This window comes from Rutilus rutilus (genome assembly GCF_951802725.1).
Source record: "Rutilus rutilus genome assembly, chromosome: 20".
Lineage (NCBI taxonomy): Eukaryota > Metazoa > Chordata > Actinopteri > Cypriniformes > Leuciscidae > Rutilus > Rutilus rutilus.
The window spans coordinates 8719231-8738407 of NC_140225.1; the positions used below are offsets into that span (position 1 = coordinate 8719231).

General features: G+C 37.8%; 1 protein-coding gene across 1 annotated transcript in view; it reads left to right on the forward strand.

Annotated features, from left to right (window-relative positions):
- The window catches only part of gfra4a (GDNF family receptor alpha 4a), a 109179-nt gene that overhangs the window by 71022 nt on the left and 18980 nt on the right, over positions 1 to 19177 (forward strand). The window contains exons 2-3 of the mRNA XM_084391203.1: positions 16187 to 16465; positions 16746 to 16826. Coding sequence (XP_084247329.1) covers positions 16187 to 16465; positions 16746 to 16826 — 360 coding nt within the window. The remainder of the gene's footprint in view (positions 1 to 16186; positions 16466 to 16745; positions 16827 to 19177) is intronic.

Genomic DNA, 19177 nt, shown 5'->3' on the forward strand with positions numbered 1-19177 from the left:
GCTCGTAGAGGTCGATCCGTTCGGCAGATTTACCTCAGCTCGACGAATATGCAGTCCGTTTTCAAACCGACGACTACTTCAACGCAGACTTATGACCTTTGTCGCGTATCAAAGACGTGCGGGTCGGATACATGCGACCTGGCCGTTCAGACTGAAGTCGCATTTCAAAAGATCGGATACGTATCGGATTTGGACCACATACCCAAGTGGCCTGGGTCGCATTTGAAAAGATCGGATCTGTGTCGTTCAGACTCATGAAAAGATCAGATACAGGTCGCATAGGGGCAAAAAAATCGGAATTGGGTCATTTCAGCCTGCAGTGTGAACGTAGCCATAGTCAACTGATACTCTAATGAGAGTAACGCTGAGTTCACACTGCACGATTTTAGGCCCGATTTTCACTCGCCAACAGGTTTTGTGAAATTGCCGAAAAATTCCCAAAATCGACGCTCGTTCACGCGAGTGACAATCACGCAGTGTGAATTATCAAAGATGCAATCTGAGAGAATCACAGATGAGTCGCCAACGCCCGTGAGATATTTGGTTGTGAAGCGGACCCGACAGAGTTGTCTGCGATTCTTCCTCTTTAAAAGTCATGCAATGTGAAACCCCCTGTTGCCGATCCATCGTGCAGTGTGCACACAGCAGCAACTGAATGTTACCCCATGCAGAGAGTCGTATAAACACCCACTGTGACTCATTCTGTGGATTTGGTTAAGCAGTACTTTCTTAACAAAAAACACAACATTTACAGAAATGTGGCAGATAAGTAGGACATATTAGTTAAAAAAATTGCCATTTTACTCTAAAAGCAGGACAACATTATAACAAGGATGACACACATCTGTTTGTGTGTTTTTCTCTCAAACACACACAGAAACCTGCTTCCACATCATTGCCAGAGAGAGGAATCCGCTTCTGTCTCTGTGGGTGTCCTCAGAGCAGCAGAGAGATTGCCAACATCCATATTTGACAGATAGAGACAGAGAGCGGGAGATATTGAAAGAGTGCGAAAATCAGACTGACAGAGTTTGCCTAAATTCAATATTTCTGCTATGCATTTTCATTTTATAATCCAGAGGGCAGCATATGGAGCTAAAGAGACTGAATCACACAGTGAGTAAAATGAAGTGGGAAGGAAAAGAAATTACAAACTGAGTGAAGTATGAAATATGAATACCATGCCCTGCCATACAAAGGAAGACACCTGCCAGAACCGATGTGAGATGGCGGAGAGCAAGCACACGGCTCAGAGCTGCTGAGAGAGACGTCGAGGAGATATTCCTGTCTGGGAGATTATAAAAATTAATGTGATGAAGCTCAGACTTACTACTCACAAATTAATTTTAATGTTGTCCACCCTGCTGACCCACATTAGTTCAATCTGGTGCGATACTGAAACCACACTGGTGAATATTATCCATCAGAGACAAGGATAAGAGACTTTTTTTTTTTTGCCCCATCAGTAAGGCTCAAGTTCCCACTTCATCAACACCAAACCTGAAATTTTACACTTCATATAATCTACAATAATATTATTGAAATAGCCAGTATTATGCAATGATTCACAAACAGTTAATACTGTGGGTGAAAAGACTCACCATGTAGCTTCCATTCGAACTATGCACGTGGATTGATAATTGTCAGACGTGGTGCGCTACAAATTCAAACAAGGGAACCAATCAAAAGCATCAGAATAGCATCGCTTTCCCAAACAGCCTTTAAATGGCAGTAAACATCGTGCTCATCAATAACAGGCAAAGCAACAAATTCATATTATTCAACATCCTAGCTTTTTACAGAAAATATTCAGATGTAACCCCTTTTGTAATCGTTTACATTTTCATAAGTAACTGTAATTTAAGCACACATTTTTTCTCACTTACTGCAACAGATTGCAGTTGCATTTATTTTGTTATTAAATTGAGTAACGCCGTTACATGTTACTAGTTACTCCCCAACACTGCTAATAAGCAAGAATGACTTTGATAAACATCAAATTTGTGTTGAACAAATTGAACTTTCTTATAATTGCAATATTGTAATGCATTACTTTTAAAAGTACAACACTGTCTATAATGTTGCAAAAGATTTCTATTTCAAGAAATGTCTCTTGAGTACCAAATCAGCTTATTTCTGAAGGACCGTGCGTGATACTGAAGAATGAATGGCTGCTGAATATTCAGCTTTGCCATCACAGGAATAAATTACATTGTAAATATACAGAAAACTGTTTTTTTTTTTTTTTAAATGGCAACATTTAGTGTGTTTCATTTCATTCTCACAAACGTATGCATATTTTTGTTTAGTATTTTTCTTCATATAAAAGTAACTGAATGTAATTTTAAGGCATCAATATGATGATTTCTGTTTCATATATAAAACCAAAATATTTTGACGTACCCTCTGTGTGCCCCTGCCATGGGAATCTCTGGTTTAGAGTCATTAACTGTAACAATTGCTTTTGATCATGATCATAATATATTTGTTGTAATAAATAATTCTAAAGACATTAGTATTGATTAGATAAGACTGGAACATGCTATCAAAGCAACAATGATTGCGGCCTATGTTCTCTGAGTAGCCCACATTATGTATTATTACTTCCTCATTGAGATACTATCAGTTCTCTTGCTATTTGCTGTGAACTGCACATTTAGTGCATAAAAGCTTTCTGTTGCAAGAAAGATCCAGTAATGATTGATTTTATCATATCTTAGGACATTTCGTTCGTAACAGACCCTTGAATCAAATATTATAAATCAAGAAAAAAATATGGCATATCAATGTGTGTGAGCTTGAGTAATTACACAAACATCTCATATTAAACAGCTATTCTGATCAGGTTAAGCGAGACCTGATGTAATCTAATCTTCTGCCCCACAGCACCGTTAACACAACACATTTCTTCACAGTCTGAGCACATTGATTTATATTCAGCTCTCACACAATGAGCCTTGTTTATGTGTGTGTGTGTGTGTGTGTGTATGTGTGTGTGCGCGTGTGCATTTGAAGACCTGAAGGAGGCTTCTTAACGAGCAAGTTGAGTTAAACCCTTTTCACACTGTGAATGAAGCATCTCAGCCATGTCCGTTGTGGCACTGAGCTGTGGCACTGATAAAACCTTTAATATGCCATTTTATTTACACACACACACACACACACTCACCTCCTTAGTGTGTGTAGAGCCTGATCTTTCCTTTCTTAAAAGCAGTGAAGCAGAGGAACGGTTTGCATTTCAATCCAGATCCGTGCGTGTCCTCTGCTCCTCACCGCCCCTTGAGGATTTTGCCTTCTGCTTTCAAATGTCTATTTTGGAGGCATGATAGAAAAGTTGATTGCAATTTGCAGCACATGCCATTTGAATATAACTGTCTTCTCTTCCGCTTTCTGGCAGGCCTCGGTTCTTCAGACTGAAAAATAATCACTCTGAGTCTGAACACACACGGGAACCCAAACATACACGCCTACAAACAAGCATGTTACCTTGAAAAGATCTATGGAGGCTGTTCGTAGCCTGTGTTTAAGAGTCCCAGCAGTGCCCATCAGACGGATCTAATTGCTGCTTTTCCCAGTGTTTGGGATGCTGCATTTCCTGTCTGAACATGATGCAGAGGAGGGGGAATGATGGGAGCTTTATGACAGATTCGTCCGTACTTCGCATTTCTGGGTAAATAGAGCTTGCGAGCGAGTCTGTGACAGGCAGCGTAATTCTTCCTAAAACTGAAAAACATTGTCTCCTGAGATCTGGACTTACATTCTCATAAACACACACAACACAAACAGAGACGTGAAAGCGTGCCCACATGCATGTACGCACAAAGACACCTATACTCGCATAGGATGTGACAGCAAACAAAGGTAAAGAAAAATAAACTGCATTTTTTTTTATTTGTGAAGGAAGCTGGGCTGGAAGGTGTAGTATCCGCATTTTGAAGCGTAGACATTAGGAGGACATCTGACCTACATTGTCGACCTATTTAACAGCTCAGTTGCGGGGTGGCCACAGGAGATTGGTATCTCTATCCCTGTATGAATTCTCAGCTAGACACATATATATATTTGCTTTATATGGGGTCCAATAGAATTACACTGCAAATATAATCTCTTAACCAGTATTTTTAGACTGTTTTCCAGCAAAGAAATCTAATCATTTTCAGAGAATTTATCTTGAATCTACCAAACCTACGAAGATATAGTGAGGGTTATGCTTAAAATAATAAAAAAAATGCCAATGCCGGATGAAAAATAAACTTAATTGAAGATATATTATTTGCATCTCGTTTTAAGGATATTTAGATTTTTTTTAATCTGGAATGAAAATCAATAATTTTATTTGATGACTTATTTAAAAATACATCTACTGTAAATGCAATTCGTGCAATGCCTTGAATACACCTGTTCATATTTCTGAAATAAAATGTATTTTGATATTTTTTTGGGGTGGTGTAAACATGTCATGATTATACAGATGTCCTGATATCATTATGAAAGGAACAGTCTCAATAAAAGACTTAACCATGTATATAATTTCCACATGTAAGTTGCTCACACATAATTTCAACATTATGGAATTAAGTTCTTTTTAAATGACTCAATTAAGTAGTCTCAACATGATTTTATATGGTTCCCTGGCAAGAATCATTTATTTGATTTCATATATTTTGGTGTCTATGATCTATAAATTATAACATTTACACATGTATTCGTTTAGCAGATGCTAACGATCCAACACAAATTACAAATGAGGAATACAAGCAATTCATCTTAAAGAAGCAATAAACACGAGAAGTGCTAGTAATAATGCTAATTTCAGACATCGTTCAGAATAGTATGCTAAAAGGCAGGGATAAAGGCATAGTGAGACCATAGAAGAATTTTCATTTTTTTATCAATATGCAGTAAGCTAGCTCATGAGAAAGCAATACAAACAGTATTATCATGCTATATGCTAAGTATATACCCTTTAAGTAAAACAGCATAAATACAATTTTTATGTATCCTCATTCCTCAAGAAAAAGCTCCACTCTTCACCCACCACTATGGTAACCCAGTCTACTTTAAACCATTCTAAATCCAAGCATTATTAAACATTCAACACTAGTCTCTCACATAATAACCTCTAATTTTAACATTTTTCCTCTCTCCATTAAGTTGTATGCAAATGCATTCTGGGGACTAAATTTCCAGTAATGTCAACAGCAAAAATAATTTTCGAGTATTTGATTAGTTCACATTCGCCCAATCCAGTGGATTGCACGTTTTAGACAATTGCATTCTTTGAAAGATCAGACAATAATATCAGACAATGTGTTTTTCCAGTATTTTCGGTGAAAAGGGAAATTCTCGAACAGAAAACTTTTAACGGTTTGGCATAATATTTTATTATTATTTCTTAGAAAAAAAAGCAGTAAAGCAGTTTTGTTAAAACTTTTCAGGCCATCCATGCAGGGTGTTTCCCTGCCACTGTCTCAAAACTCCTGGAATAGCTTACTCGCCACCTTCCATAGGACAAGCGGTTTGGCAAATGGATGGATTTGTCAGTCAAATCAAAGTCAACCAACATGCAAAATAAATATACAAATTCTACATTTCTAAGAATGTGGCACATGTGTTTTAAACTAGATTTTTAAGGATTTTCCCTTTTATTTTGGACACTCTTATATGTCATTGCCCCACAAGCATGTGAAATGTTGCTATATTCTTCTGTGTCAGTTCATGTCAGGTTTCACATAATGCACGATTTGTGAAGACGGACCTTCAACGAGTGCTCTCCCGTATAAAGAACAGCACTGTCAGTCTGTCCGTCAATTCTCCTCCCAATCAACTGTCAGGTCATCCTGAAGATCTGATCAGCAGTCATGGATGGATTAAGAGATTCCTGGCCTCTGGGCATAAAAGCATTCAGTACACTGCCTTTCAACCTTCAGGATTCGGAGGGGGGAAAAAGTTTACAGGACGAACAACACATTCTTATAATGGGGAAAGTACATAAGCCTCTTGACACTATCTGCCTATTCTTCAAACGACTCTGGAGTAAATCGTTCGTTAATGAGCGAAACTCTCCACCTAGAACACTGACCCTGACTGAGACTCGATAATGAGCTCTCCTGTTAAGAAATGGAGCTGCCGCTCTTTTAAACAGAATCTCTCAATATTGGCATTATCTGCAACACTGGTTCAGTAACTTTCCTGCATCGGTAGACATTATCCTCCAACCTCTTCTATGTCTCAATAACAGTAAAGTCACTGGAGACTGATCTCTCATGCTGGACTTCACCAGTCTTTGGCGTCAGTGCTGCAATGTTGGCCTCAGTCTGCTCCTCATTATTAGCTACAATGGTCATTCTGGGTTTCTTCAGAGGTTCAATAGAGTCCTTGTGCAGTCCGGGTTGCTTACCTGGTATCTTTTAAACTTGAATTTAATTTGGTTGATTATTGGATTTTGTTAAATAAAACAACATACTTGACAATTATCTGCACTTCCTATGCCTACAAACCTGAATACACTTGGTTATTTAAAATACACACAAACCATAATACAGACTACAAATCAGTCAGAAATTTTTTTTTAACAGCTTATTGAACCTTTTGACAAAATGGTGTACATTTCCTTTTTTTTTTTTTTTTTTGAGCCAATTGATAAATCAGCCTTTTATGGCTCATATAGCATGATATAGGACAGGGATTCCCAAAGTGTGGTGCGCGCACCCCCAGGGGTACGCGAGCTACCACCAGGGGGTGCGCGAGAGGAAAAATGTAATGGCAGTCTGTTTTTTTAAGTGGGATTTTTCCACAAAATAAAAAAACATGAACAGTAAATATTTCCTTTGTAAATTCCTTTTCCTTGTTTTTAAATTAAAAAAAACTATAATTTATTCGTTTTTGATAAAACAAATACATATGAAATGCACAACGACACACCTAAAGTCGCTCACGCACATAGGCCTACAAGCAAACTCTACACACATGAGACGCGTGGAACTCTCCGCGCACATACTCATATGAGACGCGCGCGCGCACACACAAACTCTCCACGCACATACTTATATGAAACGCGAGCACATACACACAAACTCGCGCACATACACATTCTCAATGTGACCCGAGCACACACACAAACTCTCCGCGCACATACTCATATGAGACGCGAGCACACACACACACAATACCATAAAGATGTGGAAAAGTCGATCAAAAGTGTGGCTACATTTCTCCAGGCTCGATGCAGGCTATGTGCGGTAAAATAATTGCTGCAAAGACCGGTACCACGACAAATATGATGAAGCCCTTGCCTTGACAGTGCACGGAGTAAACATAATAGCAGAAATTGCTCCTTCTTCGACTGGTAAATGAAGATATACCTTGTTGATCAGTCTGATAGTGTTTATATTGCAATAATGACCAACTGAATGTACACTGCCGTTCAAAAATGTGTTGGTTATAGTCAGAATTTTTTTTCAGTAAGATGCATTAAAGTGATCAAAAGTGACCTTAAAACATGTCACGTGTAATGTTACAAAATATTTCGTTTTTAAATAAAACTAAATTACGCGGCTGAAAATAACCGTGCTTTCTGTTACTGAGCCTGTGTCTGTCACTGGTGGTCCTCTTAAAAGTGGAAGCTTGTGCATAGCTTTGTTGCATTATATTGAAACTTTGTTGATGTTGTTATTGTCATGCGTGTTCTGGTTATTTGCGCATGATTAAACATGAGTCTTTATATGGCGATAAAACAAAGCTTTGTTGTGTTATTTTTTTGAAGTGGGGATTGGGGGTGCGCCAACCCGGTTGGGACATAGTAGGGGGTGCGCCGGAAAAAAAGTTTGGGAACCGCTGATACTCGAGGAGGGAAAAAAAATTACCTCAGTTTTATTCAGAGGCCCAAACTGAGCAAAAAACATGCAATTTCATGATCAAAGCTCTGTAGTTTTTATTGCGAGGGTAATATAATGCATCAATGATGACTGAGTAATGAACAAACAAATGTTCCTCGAACGCATGTTGTATTTGATACTCACATTTTAACATGATTTTTCAAAGAAAAATTATGTAAAGGTGCTTCAGTCCAGTAAATGTCCATCTGGAAATATTACTAACAATATAAATGTTATTCTTACATTTATTTTATAAAAATAAGTAAAGATTTCAGAGCAAAAAGACCCGCACATCATGTGTAAGTTGCTGCCTTGTATTTTTAAGTACAATAAACTTTTATGTTTAAGTCATTTCAACTTAAATTGCATTAAACTGACTTAAAAAATGAGTTCTAACTTATACAAAAAAGTTATTAACTTATTTTGACAAGTTAAAGCAATGTAAAAACACGTTATAACTTATTGATCATATAATTTTTTACATTGTAGACATTTTAAAATTTGTACTAAAAGGCTTTTTACTTGCTAAAAAGGGATCAATCAATGTATAGACGATTGTGTACAAGAGGTTTTTCAGGAAAGTTTTAATTATGTCAATAATTTAGAGGCCTTCAAAATTTGCATATAAGATACAGTAGGCTTTATAGGGTTAATTGCCACATTGGGTGCCTGTTAAAACTAATTGATTAAATACAACTTTAGTTTGGATAAGGTCAGCATGCAAACTTGTTCCACTCATTAGTTCACAGATGTGGATGAATTATTTGCAATCAAATGATAATTTATTCATTATAACAACAGAAATCTGTTAGCAAAGGTGTTTCTAAGCTTCACAGTATAAACACGGTCATGTTTCATTAAAAAACAATCAATCAATATATTTATATACTGTATATCTCTATCTCTATCGCTCTCTCTCTCTCTCTCTCTCTCTCTCTATATATATATATATAAAGTGTGTGTGGGGGGGGGGTCCAGTCATTAGTTTAAGGCTGCGATGCCAAGAACACACAGCCTGTGTGCGACTGACGCAACTCAGTCACAATGAGAGAGATCAAACTGGACTGTAGAGAGAGCCGTAGTGCACGTTCCTGGATTTACACAGGCAAGTGTATGCAATAGGGAGTCACTCGGATTTAAGGGCCAGACTGTTGATTGAACCATCTGAGGTCTGCTGCGAGATGTGATCTGACAGCAGTTTCTTTGGGCTCCTCAGAGCACAGCAGAGAATCATCAGCATTCCTCTGCTCCGCTCTCTCCATCATCATAAGCTCCTCCACGTTTCATTTGATTCCGTTATCCAATCAATAACCTGCCAAACAAAATACCCCTTGTTTAGCATAAAAACACCATTGATAATCAAGAAGAGACAGGGGAAGGAATAGAGACAGAGATGAAGATTTTAGTCTCAGTCTTTTATCAAACTATCAGGTGTTAGCGTAGGTTTATATCTTGGGACGACACATATGATATATAAGATTGATTAATAAGATAAAAAAGGTCACTGGTTCAAAATCGACAATTGCATTTTTTTTAAATAAACCTATTAAAATAGCAGCTGACCATCAGTAAATATACAGGAGCACATTAACAATCTAAAAGTGTGGTTGCAGATTGTAAACCTTGTCAACCTGGCTCATGAATATTAATTATATTACAAAAAAGTGAATTCCTCACTCAGTATTTTTCTCTTGTTTTACAGAACAAATATGCAAGCATTTTTAAATCAAACTTGAGAAGTAAAGTGACATTAGATAAGAGGTCTTGTTTGTTGTATTGAGTTTAAGTTTATGCTTAAAACAGGAAAAATCTACTTAAAAAAACAACTTAATTCAAATGGAAAAAGACTGAGCAAGAAATTGATTTTAGTTTGCCTATAAACACAGAAATATAAGAGGTTGCAGGTTCAACATTTACAATTATTTTTTAAGTAAATCCATTCAAATCGCAACTGATCATCATTGCTATCAATGCATAATGGGTCACTGGAACAAACTGGAAAAAAAAAGTGTACAGAAGGCCACATTATAAACCATTTAAGCCTGGCTCATGAATATTAATTAAGTGATGTAACATTTGCCCAATAGTTGTTATAGATTTGGTAACACTTTAGAATAATGGTCCGTCATTAATAAGTAACTATGCACTATTTTAAACTGAAAAATATGTTTTCACTTTAAATTAATGATCATGTGGTTCCTGCATAGGTAACACTTGAGTAATTATATATTTTATGACTATATTCAGAGTAAAATTTGTCAGTTAGTTAATTAGTTATTAATGAGGGTAATCTCATTAAGTAATTATTGATTACCTAATAAGGAATTATCTCCTAAATGTGATACTACTGTACTTACTGATTAGTTAAGCTTGTTTCTATATTAGTTAATAGTAGTAGCTTAAGTGTTAAAGGAGAACTCCGGTCAATTTTAACATTGAGCTCATTTTTTTGTACATTTGGAGTGCTGTCAATACAGAGAACAACGACAAAAATCGGTGTTGCCTACACCGAGTTATTCTATTTTTAAAATTTGCACCCTATTGACTTCAATGGGGCAAGTAGTAAGCCTGCTTTTTAGCCTCTTAACATCCTTTAAGTGTCATTACAAGTGCACAGAAAATGTGAGTGATTCCTTCCGAGTGAACACGAGTGGATCTGACTGCAGTAGATGTTAGAGATATTAATAAAAATGAAGTTAATTCAGCCAGCGCTCATACCTTTGTTTACATTCTGTTTTCGGTGGAAGGCCATAGTAATCGATTGTCGAGTTCATGCGCGTGATCATAGGTACTAAACCTATGCGCGTGAACTCGACAATCGATTACTATGGCCTTCCACCGAAAACAGAATGTAAACAAAGGTATGAGCGCTGGCTGAATTAACTTCATTTTTATTAATATCTCTAACATCTACTGCAGTCAGATCCACTCGTGTTCACTCGGAAGGAATCACTCACATTTTCTGTGCACTTGTAATGACACTTAAAGGATGTTAAGAGGCTAAAAAGCAGGCTTACTACTTGCCCCATTGAAGTCAATAGGGTGCAAATTTTAAAAATAGAATAACTCGGTGTAGGCAACACCGATTTTTGTCGTTGTTCTCTGTATTGACAGCACTCCAAATGTACAAAAAAATGAGCTCAATGTTAAAATTGACCGGAGTTCTCCTTTAATGTAGTACAACTTATTAGTCCTGCAATACTTCCTACATAGTTATGGTGAATTGCCCTAATGTGGGACACTGCCTAATGTGGGACACCTAAGGTCTAGTGTTTGTAGGTCCCCCATAAATACATGAATGACAGTGAAACTATGAGTTAGACAAAGCTGTGGTGTCAAATGTCCAATCATATTTTAGGGTGGAGTGATCATCAAACAGGAGGCACCTTGTGTGAAGACCATCCGAAGGCCAGTGACATAGAGTTTTAACAAATTTGATATTAATGAGTTAAATACATTTTAAACAAAGCAATCCTGCTACTTTTTAGCCTAATATGCTTATGAAATGTTTGTCCATCAAAAAATTGTGTAACTTTGTGTGTATAAACTATATATTTAATATTTGTATCAAATTTCCTAGTGTCCCACATTAGGTTTTTTGGTCGTTTATCATAGATTTTTCAGTGTCCCACTTTGGGGACACAACTGTCCCACATTAGGAAGCTGCAGATTGTCTCAGACGACTTGCAATAAGAGCACTAATATGTCTATAATTTCTCTTATGAATGGGTTATCTGAATTTTCTCTTTTGATTTGATTAGGACACATCCTGGGTTTTTAAAAAAATAAAATGGTATTGGTTGTGGATTTAATGTTTTGGTTACACATCACAATATGTCACAAAAGTCTAAAGTGCAAAAAATGTCCCACATTAGGGCAATTCACCCCTACTTGACAGACTATTACTATAAAAGTGTTACCAAAGATTTTCTGAAAGTGGGTACTACATTTTTTTTCTTTATATACTGAGGCCAATCAAAGTGAGCAATATTCTTGAAAAAAACTGTCATTATTGTAAAAAAAAAAAAAAAAACAGAGAAAAGGGCCATAATAATATACAATGGACAAAGGTATAATTTTCTAAAAATAGGTGAGTCAGTCAGTTTCTATGCCAACGCTAATGAGTTTATGCCAGGACACATTTGGTCGCATGGTTCTAGGTGCTACTGACTAGATAAATGTATAATGAACTTTCTGGTGAGAGGAGGATTTAGAGCCCAATACCCTAAAATAGCTTACTGTAACCACTGCTTTGAGCAAGCGGAAGAGAAATCCCACAATGACAGATTTTTAAGGGGACTAGATTAAAACCAGTGTGGCTGAAGCCCTTCTAAATAAGGTCCAGAATTGCCTATGGACGTTGAGGACATACACTAAAGGGTGACACACAATAGGACTTGAGAGACTGTGTGACAGAGGTAAGCACACTATCAGTGTATTAGGATAAGGGGAGTACGCTGCCTATAAATGCTGAGTGACACAGAGGGTCACTGTAATGGCATCTCTGAGGATTGTAGATCCTTATCTCTCTGGGGGACATCGCTCGCTTTCTCTCTCTCTCTCTCTCTCGTTCGCTCGCTCGCTCGCATGCACCATTAGCACATCTCTGTGCCGATAAGGTCTCTATGCAGGTCTAATTGTGAGGAAGTGTGCGAGAGCTTTGTGAGTTTCTTACCCAAGGGTGCAAGATCTGAGAGCACTGGTCGTCCTATATCAACCTCTAGCAGAGCGACTTCCTCACGCACACACAAGGATAGACCCTTTATTGTTGTAGTTAATCAACTTAATTACCAGATGATAATGCCTTCGCTCAATCTCTATGGCAGCATTTGTGTCTTTCATCGATGTGTGTCCATGTAGGTATTCTACTGTTGAAGTGTGTGTGGGTGTTTAATTTTAGCACACTGATGGGAGGTGTAAAGTATTGGAACCAATGTGAGTGACAAACTAGATGATTTCCCATAATTGCTTTGGGCACCGCTGCTTTGATGTAGCAGCTGTACTGCGGCAAGGTTCTCAGAATGGCTGCTTGTCAGTCTTCCACCATTCCCATACATTATTTCATGAAGAAATAATCTGATTATGGCATAATCCATTGAGCAGGTTCATCTTGCACACTGGATTAGTCTCTTTTTAGGCACAATGAGATTAGTTTTTGTGGCGACATACTCACTTCATTTAGGAATTTATCTTAGATGATGTGCGAGGTTCCCGCGCAGATCGTCTATCTCGTCTTTTCTCTTCACTTCTCTTCTATCGTCTTTTCTTGTCTTGTCTCATCTCATCTACTCTCGTCTCCTCTCCTCTCATCACGTCACGTCTCTTCTCTTGTCTCTTGGTGACAGAAACAGAAAAACTACAAAAATAACACAAGTAGGTATAAATAAGAATATAGAATATGACAGAAGGAAAAAAAGACTAACTTTGCCTTTGTGAAAAAGAGGAGTGCTTAATTGTATTCAATGTGCACTTGTAGTGTGCTTCAGATCTTAAAAGTATATTAAAAAATAAAAAATAAAAAAACCCGTAGCAGATCATATAAAATTAATGAAATAAAAGATCCCTTTCATAACAATGCTTCTTAACACACTTAAGTACACTTTTAAAAACTGCACTTTGTGATAATGTCAGATTAAAAATTACTTGAAATTACACATTGTTTTTTAAATTATATTTTGCCATGCTTTAAAGAAGTACAATTTTTGTGTTGAATAGTTTTATGTGTGTTATTCTATATTACATTTAGAGTTAATATAGTTTTTAGTCTTCTAAAGTGTACTAAAAGTGTGATTGCAAATATATTTAAATACAAGTTTTGATAGAAATTAAATTAAATGCTTTTTTAAAATGCTTTTCACAACATTCAGCAGTACACTTTAACTATATTTCAATGGAAGTAATTATGAAATGGCATATAAAGAAGTAGCCTACTTAAGTGGGTCAAAAAGCACTCTAAAATTCAGCTAATTGAATTTAATAGAAATTTAAACTAGGAGTGTTTGATTGGAGTTGGAGCTGAACTCTCCAGGAGCAATGTTGGCTACCCATGATTTATTATAATGAACTATAATACATTTTCATTTAATTGCAATTAACGTGCAATTATGTGTCAGAAAACATTGAAGTAGAGAACAATGGTGATTTCAAACTGCGTTTTTGAGACTGTCTTTGGATCACTGCCGTTTTAAAGAGAAAATACTCAGCAATGGTGTTGACTTCTGAATTTGCACACGGTTTTTCTTATAAAAACACCACATAGACGTATAAACAACAATAAAAACTTGCTTTTCACCACAGGGAGTCTTTAAATGTTCATGAGGAAGATGGCCTGAGGGGGAAAACTTGTGCCTGGATGTTCTAGTGCTCAACGCTCTGTAGCAAGTGTTCAAAGAGGCAGTGGCCTGAGTGTGTGTGATTTCTTCACTGTGGAGATGTACAGCTCTTGGAGGGTGGGCAGTGGAGCACCAATAATCTTCTCAGCAGTCCTGACAGTCCATTGCACTTTCCTTCTGTCCGATTTGGTAGCTGAACCAAACCAGATAGTTACGGAGGCACACAGAACAGGCTCAAAGACGGCTGAGAACTGTATCAGCAGCTCCAGGGGCAGGTTCAATCATTGACTGGCGTGGAAAAAACTCAAACCTAAACTTTTCAGATATGCTTGCCAGTTTTGTGTGCTATATCAATCGGATGCTCTGGACAGACATGGTGGGCACTCCGTGAGTGGGCCGTCTGAGGTAGAAACTACTCTCAATAAGACCATTATTGCATTCAGCTTCTTTAAACTTCTCATGATATTTAAGATCTCACCATGTAAGCAATAAAAGTTATTTACTGCATCACACACTAAACAAGCTAAACAAAGACTATAAGGTAAAGTACACGCATTGTATTGGGAAACTTATAGACAGCTGCTGAAAATCATTTTTTCCTGCTGAAGTTATGGATTTCAGCTAAACGGATGCGTGAGATGCAATTTTTGCCCTTGAGATAAAACAGCAGTGCATGCTGGGAAATCAGACTTTCAGAATATTTCTCTGCCATTAACTTCTGGTTAGAATGTGGGCTCTTTTCATATTTTTACAATCAAAGAAGGGCACAGTTTTGTTTTGCTTTGTCGCATATGATTATGCAGGTAATTTTCGGGAAGGATGAAATTGTCCTTTGATGAACAACTCTGGTATACTCAAGTGCTTTGTCATTCAGTCCTCCACACTTTTCTGCTCACTGACCCTCGGAAAACAAGTGGCATAACTGTGAAAAGGCAGGAAAAAGTGGATGAGGTTGACATGGGATAAACATTTAAATTATTCCCTTAGTCGCCCACATTGGTTCTAATATTGCTATTTGTTTACAGCAATAAATGTTGTATATTATAACATGGTTCATGAATGACAAATCAGTAACTTTTTACAAAATGTTCCATTTGTACAGTACAAAACAAAAAATTATAAAAGCATTTTTTAAATCCTAGTTAATGTTAAATTCAACATTTACTAATACACCATTAAAATCAAAAGTTGCATCTGGTAATATTATTTAATGGACTTGAGCTAACAGGAACTAACAATGAACAATTGCATTCTTATTATCTAACATAAACAACTCTGAAATTCTTTATTCTGATTGGTCAATCACATAATTTAAGGTCAGTTATTCTACAATAATGACAATTGGCAGCAACACTTAGCCTACATAATGAAGTCTCATCCAAATTTGAGGCTGGTTCTTCTTTCATGTCTCTTGCTCTCTCTCGTTTCATTCAAGCTGGTGCATTGAGTGTAGCCTATTTACTGTATATAGGCCTACAAGTGAAACCGGAGGACTAGTAGGCCTATAGGCTTATAAGTGTTCATCTTGTTGCTAGAACTTTTGCTTTGTACACTGTAATGAATTATAAGATAATAAACAGGTAAGATTTCTTCTAAAATCAATAGCCTATTTATCTGGAGAACTGTAGGCTACTACATTATCACTTAAATGTATGTCTTGTTTGAACTTGTCTGTTCGTCCAAGCTGCTTGCTTGGAGCTGTTATTCTTCAAGGATACGTTTAATGAGCTAATACAATATTTCAACTCAAACCATTTCGTGTCTAATTATTTAGTCTACTTATGTGGTAAGTAACCTTGTACACCCAATTGGGGTTTAATTTGTGATAACAACCGGCTGGGTGTACATTATCAATTAGGCCTACTTAAGAATTACTGTAAAAATGCTCATTGTGAGTTATTAGTTAATGTATGAACTAATGTTAACTAATGGGGCCTTATTGCAAAGTGTTATGGACAGTAAATGATCTGTGTGCAGGGGTTCCGCGGCTGGTGTTCGGGGGCCGGTGGGACTGTCTGACTGCGGGAGATTCGTGCTCTAGTGACGAGGCGTGCAGCCCGCGCTTGAGAACGCTGCGGCAGTGCGTCGCGGGCGGCGGGAGCGTGAAGCTCGGTCCGGGAGCGCGCAACCACTGCGAGAACGCGGTGACGGCCCTCCTGTCCAGCCCCCTGCACCTGTGCCAGTGCAAACGGGGTATGAAGAGAGAGAAGAACTGTCTTAGCATCTACTGGAGCCTCAAGCAGTCCGTACTGCACGGTGAGCGAATCCATATTCATAATATTACTTTGTCGCATACTAAGCACCCGCTCGCACAATGATGCAATTACAAGTTCTAATGTCCACACACCCACGCGGTCCCCGGAAACCACTTCAATGGATGCTAATTAGACGCTGCGTTTTAATATGCTAACCAGTTTAGCATTATAGAAGCATTACTTCAAACTGAACTTTTACCTGTGACACTCTCATTAATTCACAGACACAAAATACTCTGTTACCATAGCCACGAAAACCCTGTTTGTTTGTGCGTTTACAGGGCTGAGCTTGGTGGAGAATTACCCCTATGAGCCTGTTGAGCGGGGCTTTGATTATGTTCGCCTGGCCTCCATCGCTGCAGGTCAGTGATTTTCACAGACACACTATGCCGATTATGTACTATGATGTTGTATCTGATATTTGGAACTGATCACGATGTGTTTTGTCACTTCTATGCCAAGCATTAGCAATGAAGAGTTATTAATGGGGCAGAGCTTAATAGCCTACAACAGCAAAACATGAGCACTTTGTTTAATGTACTTGGATATAACATAGCTGGAGCACTGTTGATGATAAACTGCGTTTCCTACAAAACGAGGCATGCATTAGGGACCTGTCAAGAACAGAATAAACATTTCGTTGTGGGCCGAAGACTCTCAGATCAGACACAACAAAGACTAAACGGTCGGGTGATTTATTTCAGAGTTTTGTTCATCACTCTCTCATCTCTCTCTCCCATCTCATTATGTTCCCTCAAAATAGCAGCACACCAAGTTTAGAAACTTATTTTTGGAGGAGCCACATGACTAAAACTGTCAGTTTGTCAGCCTCAGTTTATGGGGTGCTTCAGGCATGAGCTGAATTTTATGGACCCCGAGGGCAGCACATAATGATCCATTTACTCATCATCTCTCGTGTGTGTGCACACACTCATAGACACACTTGAGTCCAAGCAGACACACATAAAATAACATTTAAACTCTTGGGGATAGGACAGAGAACGATTTCCTCAAAGTAATGGAAGTAATGTCGGTCATTCATGCATGACTTTTAATGATGGCTGCTCTCAACTCTCAAACACAGAGAGCGTTTAACAAGCTGGCTTGAGACAACAAAGATCAAACAAAAGTGTGGAAATTAGAAAGAGGAAGGGAGATCTCTTTTTTAGTCTTTATTATCTCTATTACATATTATCTCACTCATGTGGCATGAGTCTTTCAATGTACTGTACTTTACTGGATATATTTTGTTAGCCTTGAAAGATACATCTTTAAGTGTATGTGTGTGAAGTGTAAGGCCTGTAATAATACCCTGATTGGTCCTAACAAACTCTGATGTAATTACATCTAAAATCTGTGTATACAGCAATGTACCAGAGTCCAGAATATTGGCTCAGTATTGATCACAAGCTCGCAAAATCCATTATGATGGATGAGAAAGTAATCTCGCTACAACTCATTGAGCAGAATCTCTTTAATATGGAAGGAAGGAAGGAAGGAAAAATTAATTAAAAAAATAAAAGAGAAGGAGGGACAGAAGGATGGAAATAAAGAAGGTGAAAAGAAAGTAGGGAAAGAAGAAAGGAAGCAAGAAAAATAAAGAGAGGAAGAAAGGAAGGATGCAAGCAAAGAAAGGAAGGAAGCAAGGGAAGTGAATGATGAAAGAAAGGAAGGAAGCCAGCAAAGACAGGAAGTAAAGGGAGAAAAAAGAAGAAAGCAAAGGATGAAAGAAAGGAAGGATGTAAGCGAAGAAAGGATGCAAGCAAAGAAAGGAAGGAAGCCAGCAACAAAGGAAGGAAGCAAGGAAACAAATTAAAGAATGAAGCAATGGAAGAAAGGAAGCGAATGATGATAGAAAGGAATGAAGGATGGAAAGAAGCAACGGAAGAAATGGAATGAAGGTAGGAAGGAAGGTGGGAAAAAAGGAGAAAAGAAAGTAGTAAAATAGAAAGGAAGGAAGAGAGAAAAATTAAGGAAGGAAAGAAGGAAGCAAGAAAAAAGGAAGGAAACAATAAAAGGAAAGAAGGAAGCAAAGGAAATGGAAACAAGCAAAGAAATCATGCAAAGAAGAAAGGAAGGTAGGAAACAAGGAAGGAAAAAAGAAAGAAAGCACAAAATTATGGATTAAAGAAGGGGGGAAAGTAGGGAAAGAAGAAAGGAATGAGGAAAGGGGTCGAAGCAAAAGAAAGGAGCAAAGAAAGAAAGGAAGCAAATTAAGTGAATAAAGAAAGGAAGGAAGCAAAGTAAGGATGGAAGGAAGAAAAGAAAAAGAAATGACTGAAGTAAGGAAAGAAAGGAAACAAAGAAAGAAGGGAAGGACAGGAAACTGAAGGAAGGAAGCAAAGAAAAACCACTGGATGGTTGAATGGATGGCTAAAAAATAGAGCATGATAAAAGATATAGAGGAGGTGAAGATGAAGAAAAGATGACAATGAAGAGGGCAGTGGCTAAAAAAGTTCATGGCTCATGGGAGAGAGAGAGAAACAGAGAGAGAGAGAGAGATAAGAAAGCTCTGAGGCAGTGTAATGCTGGCAGGCTCTCTGCGGTCTGATATGAAAAATGAAGCAGCAGGAGCAGCCAGTCTCAGCTGGGACCTGCTCCGTGATAGAGACCAGACTCATTCAACTTTCATTCACACTCATGCTCTATTCATTAGCAGCACACACGGGCCACACACTCACATCCAACTCAAACCTTCGTTAGTACATGAGAG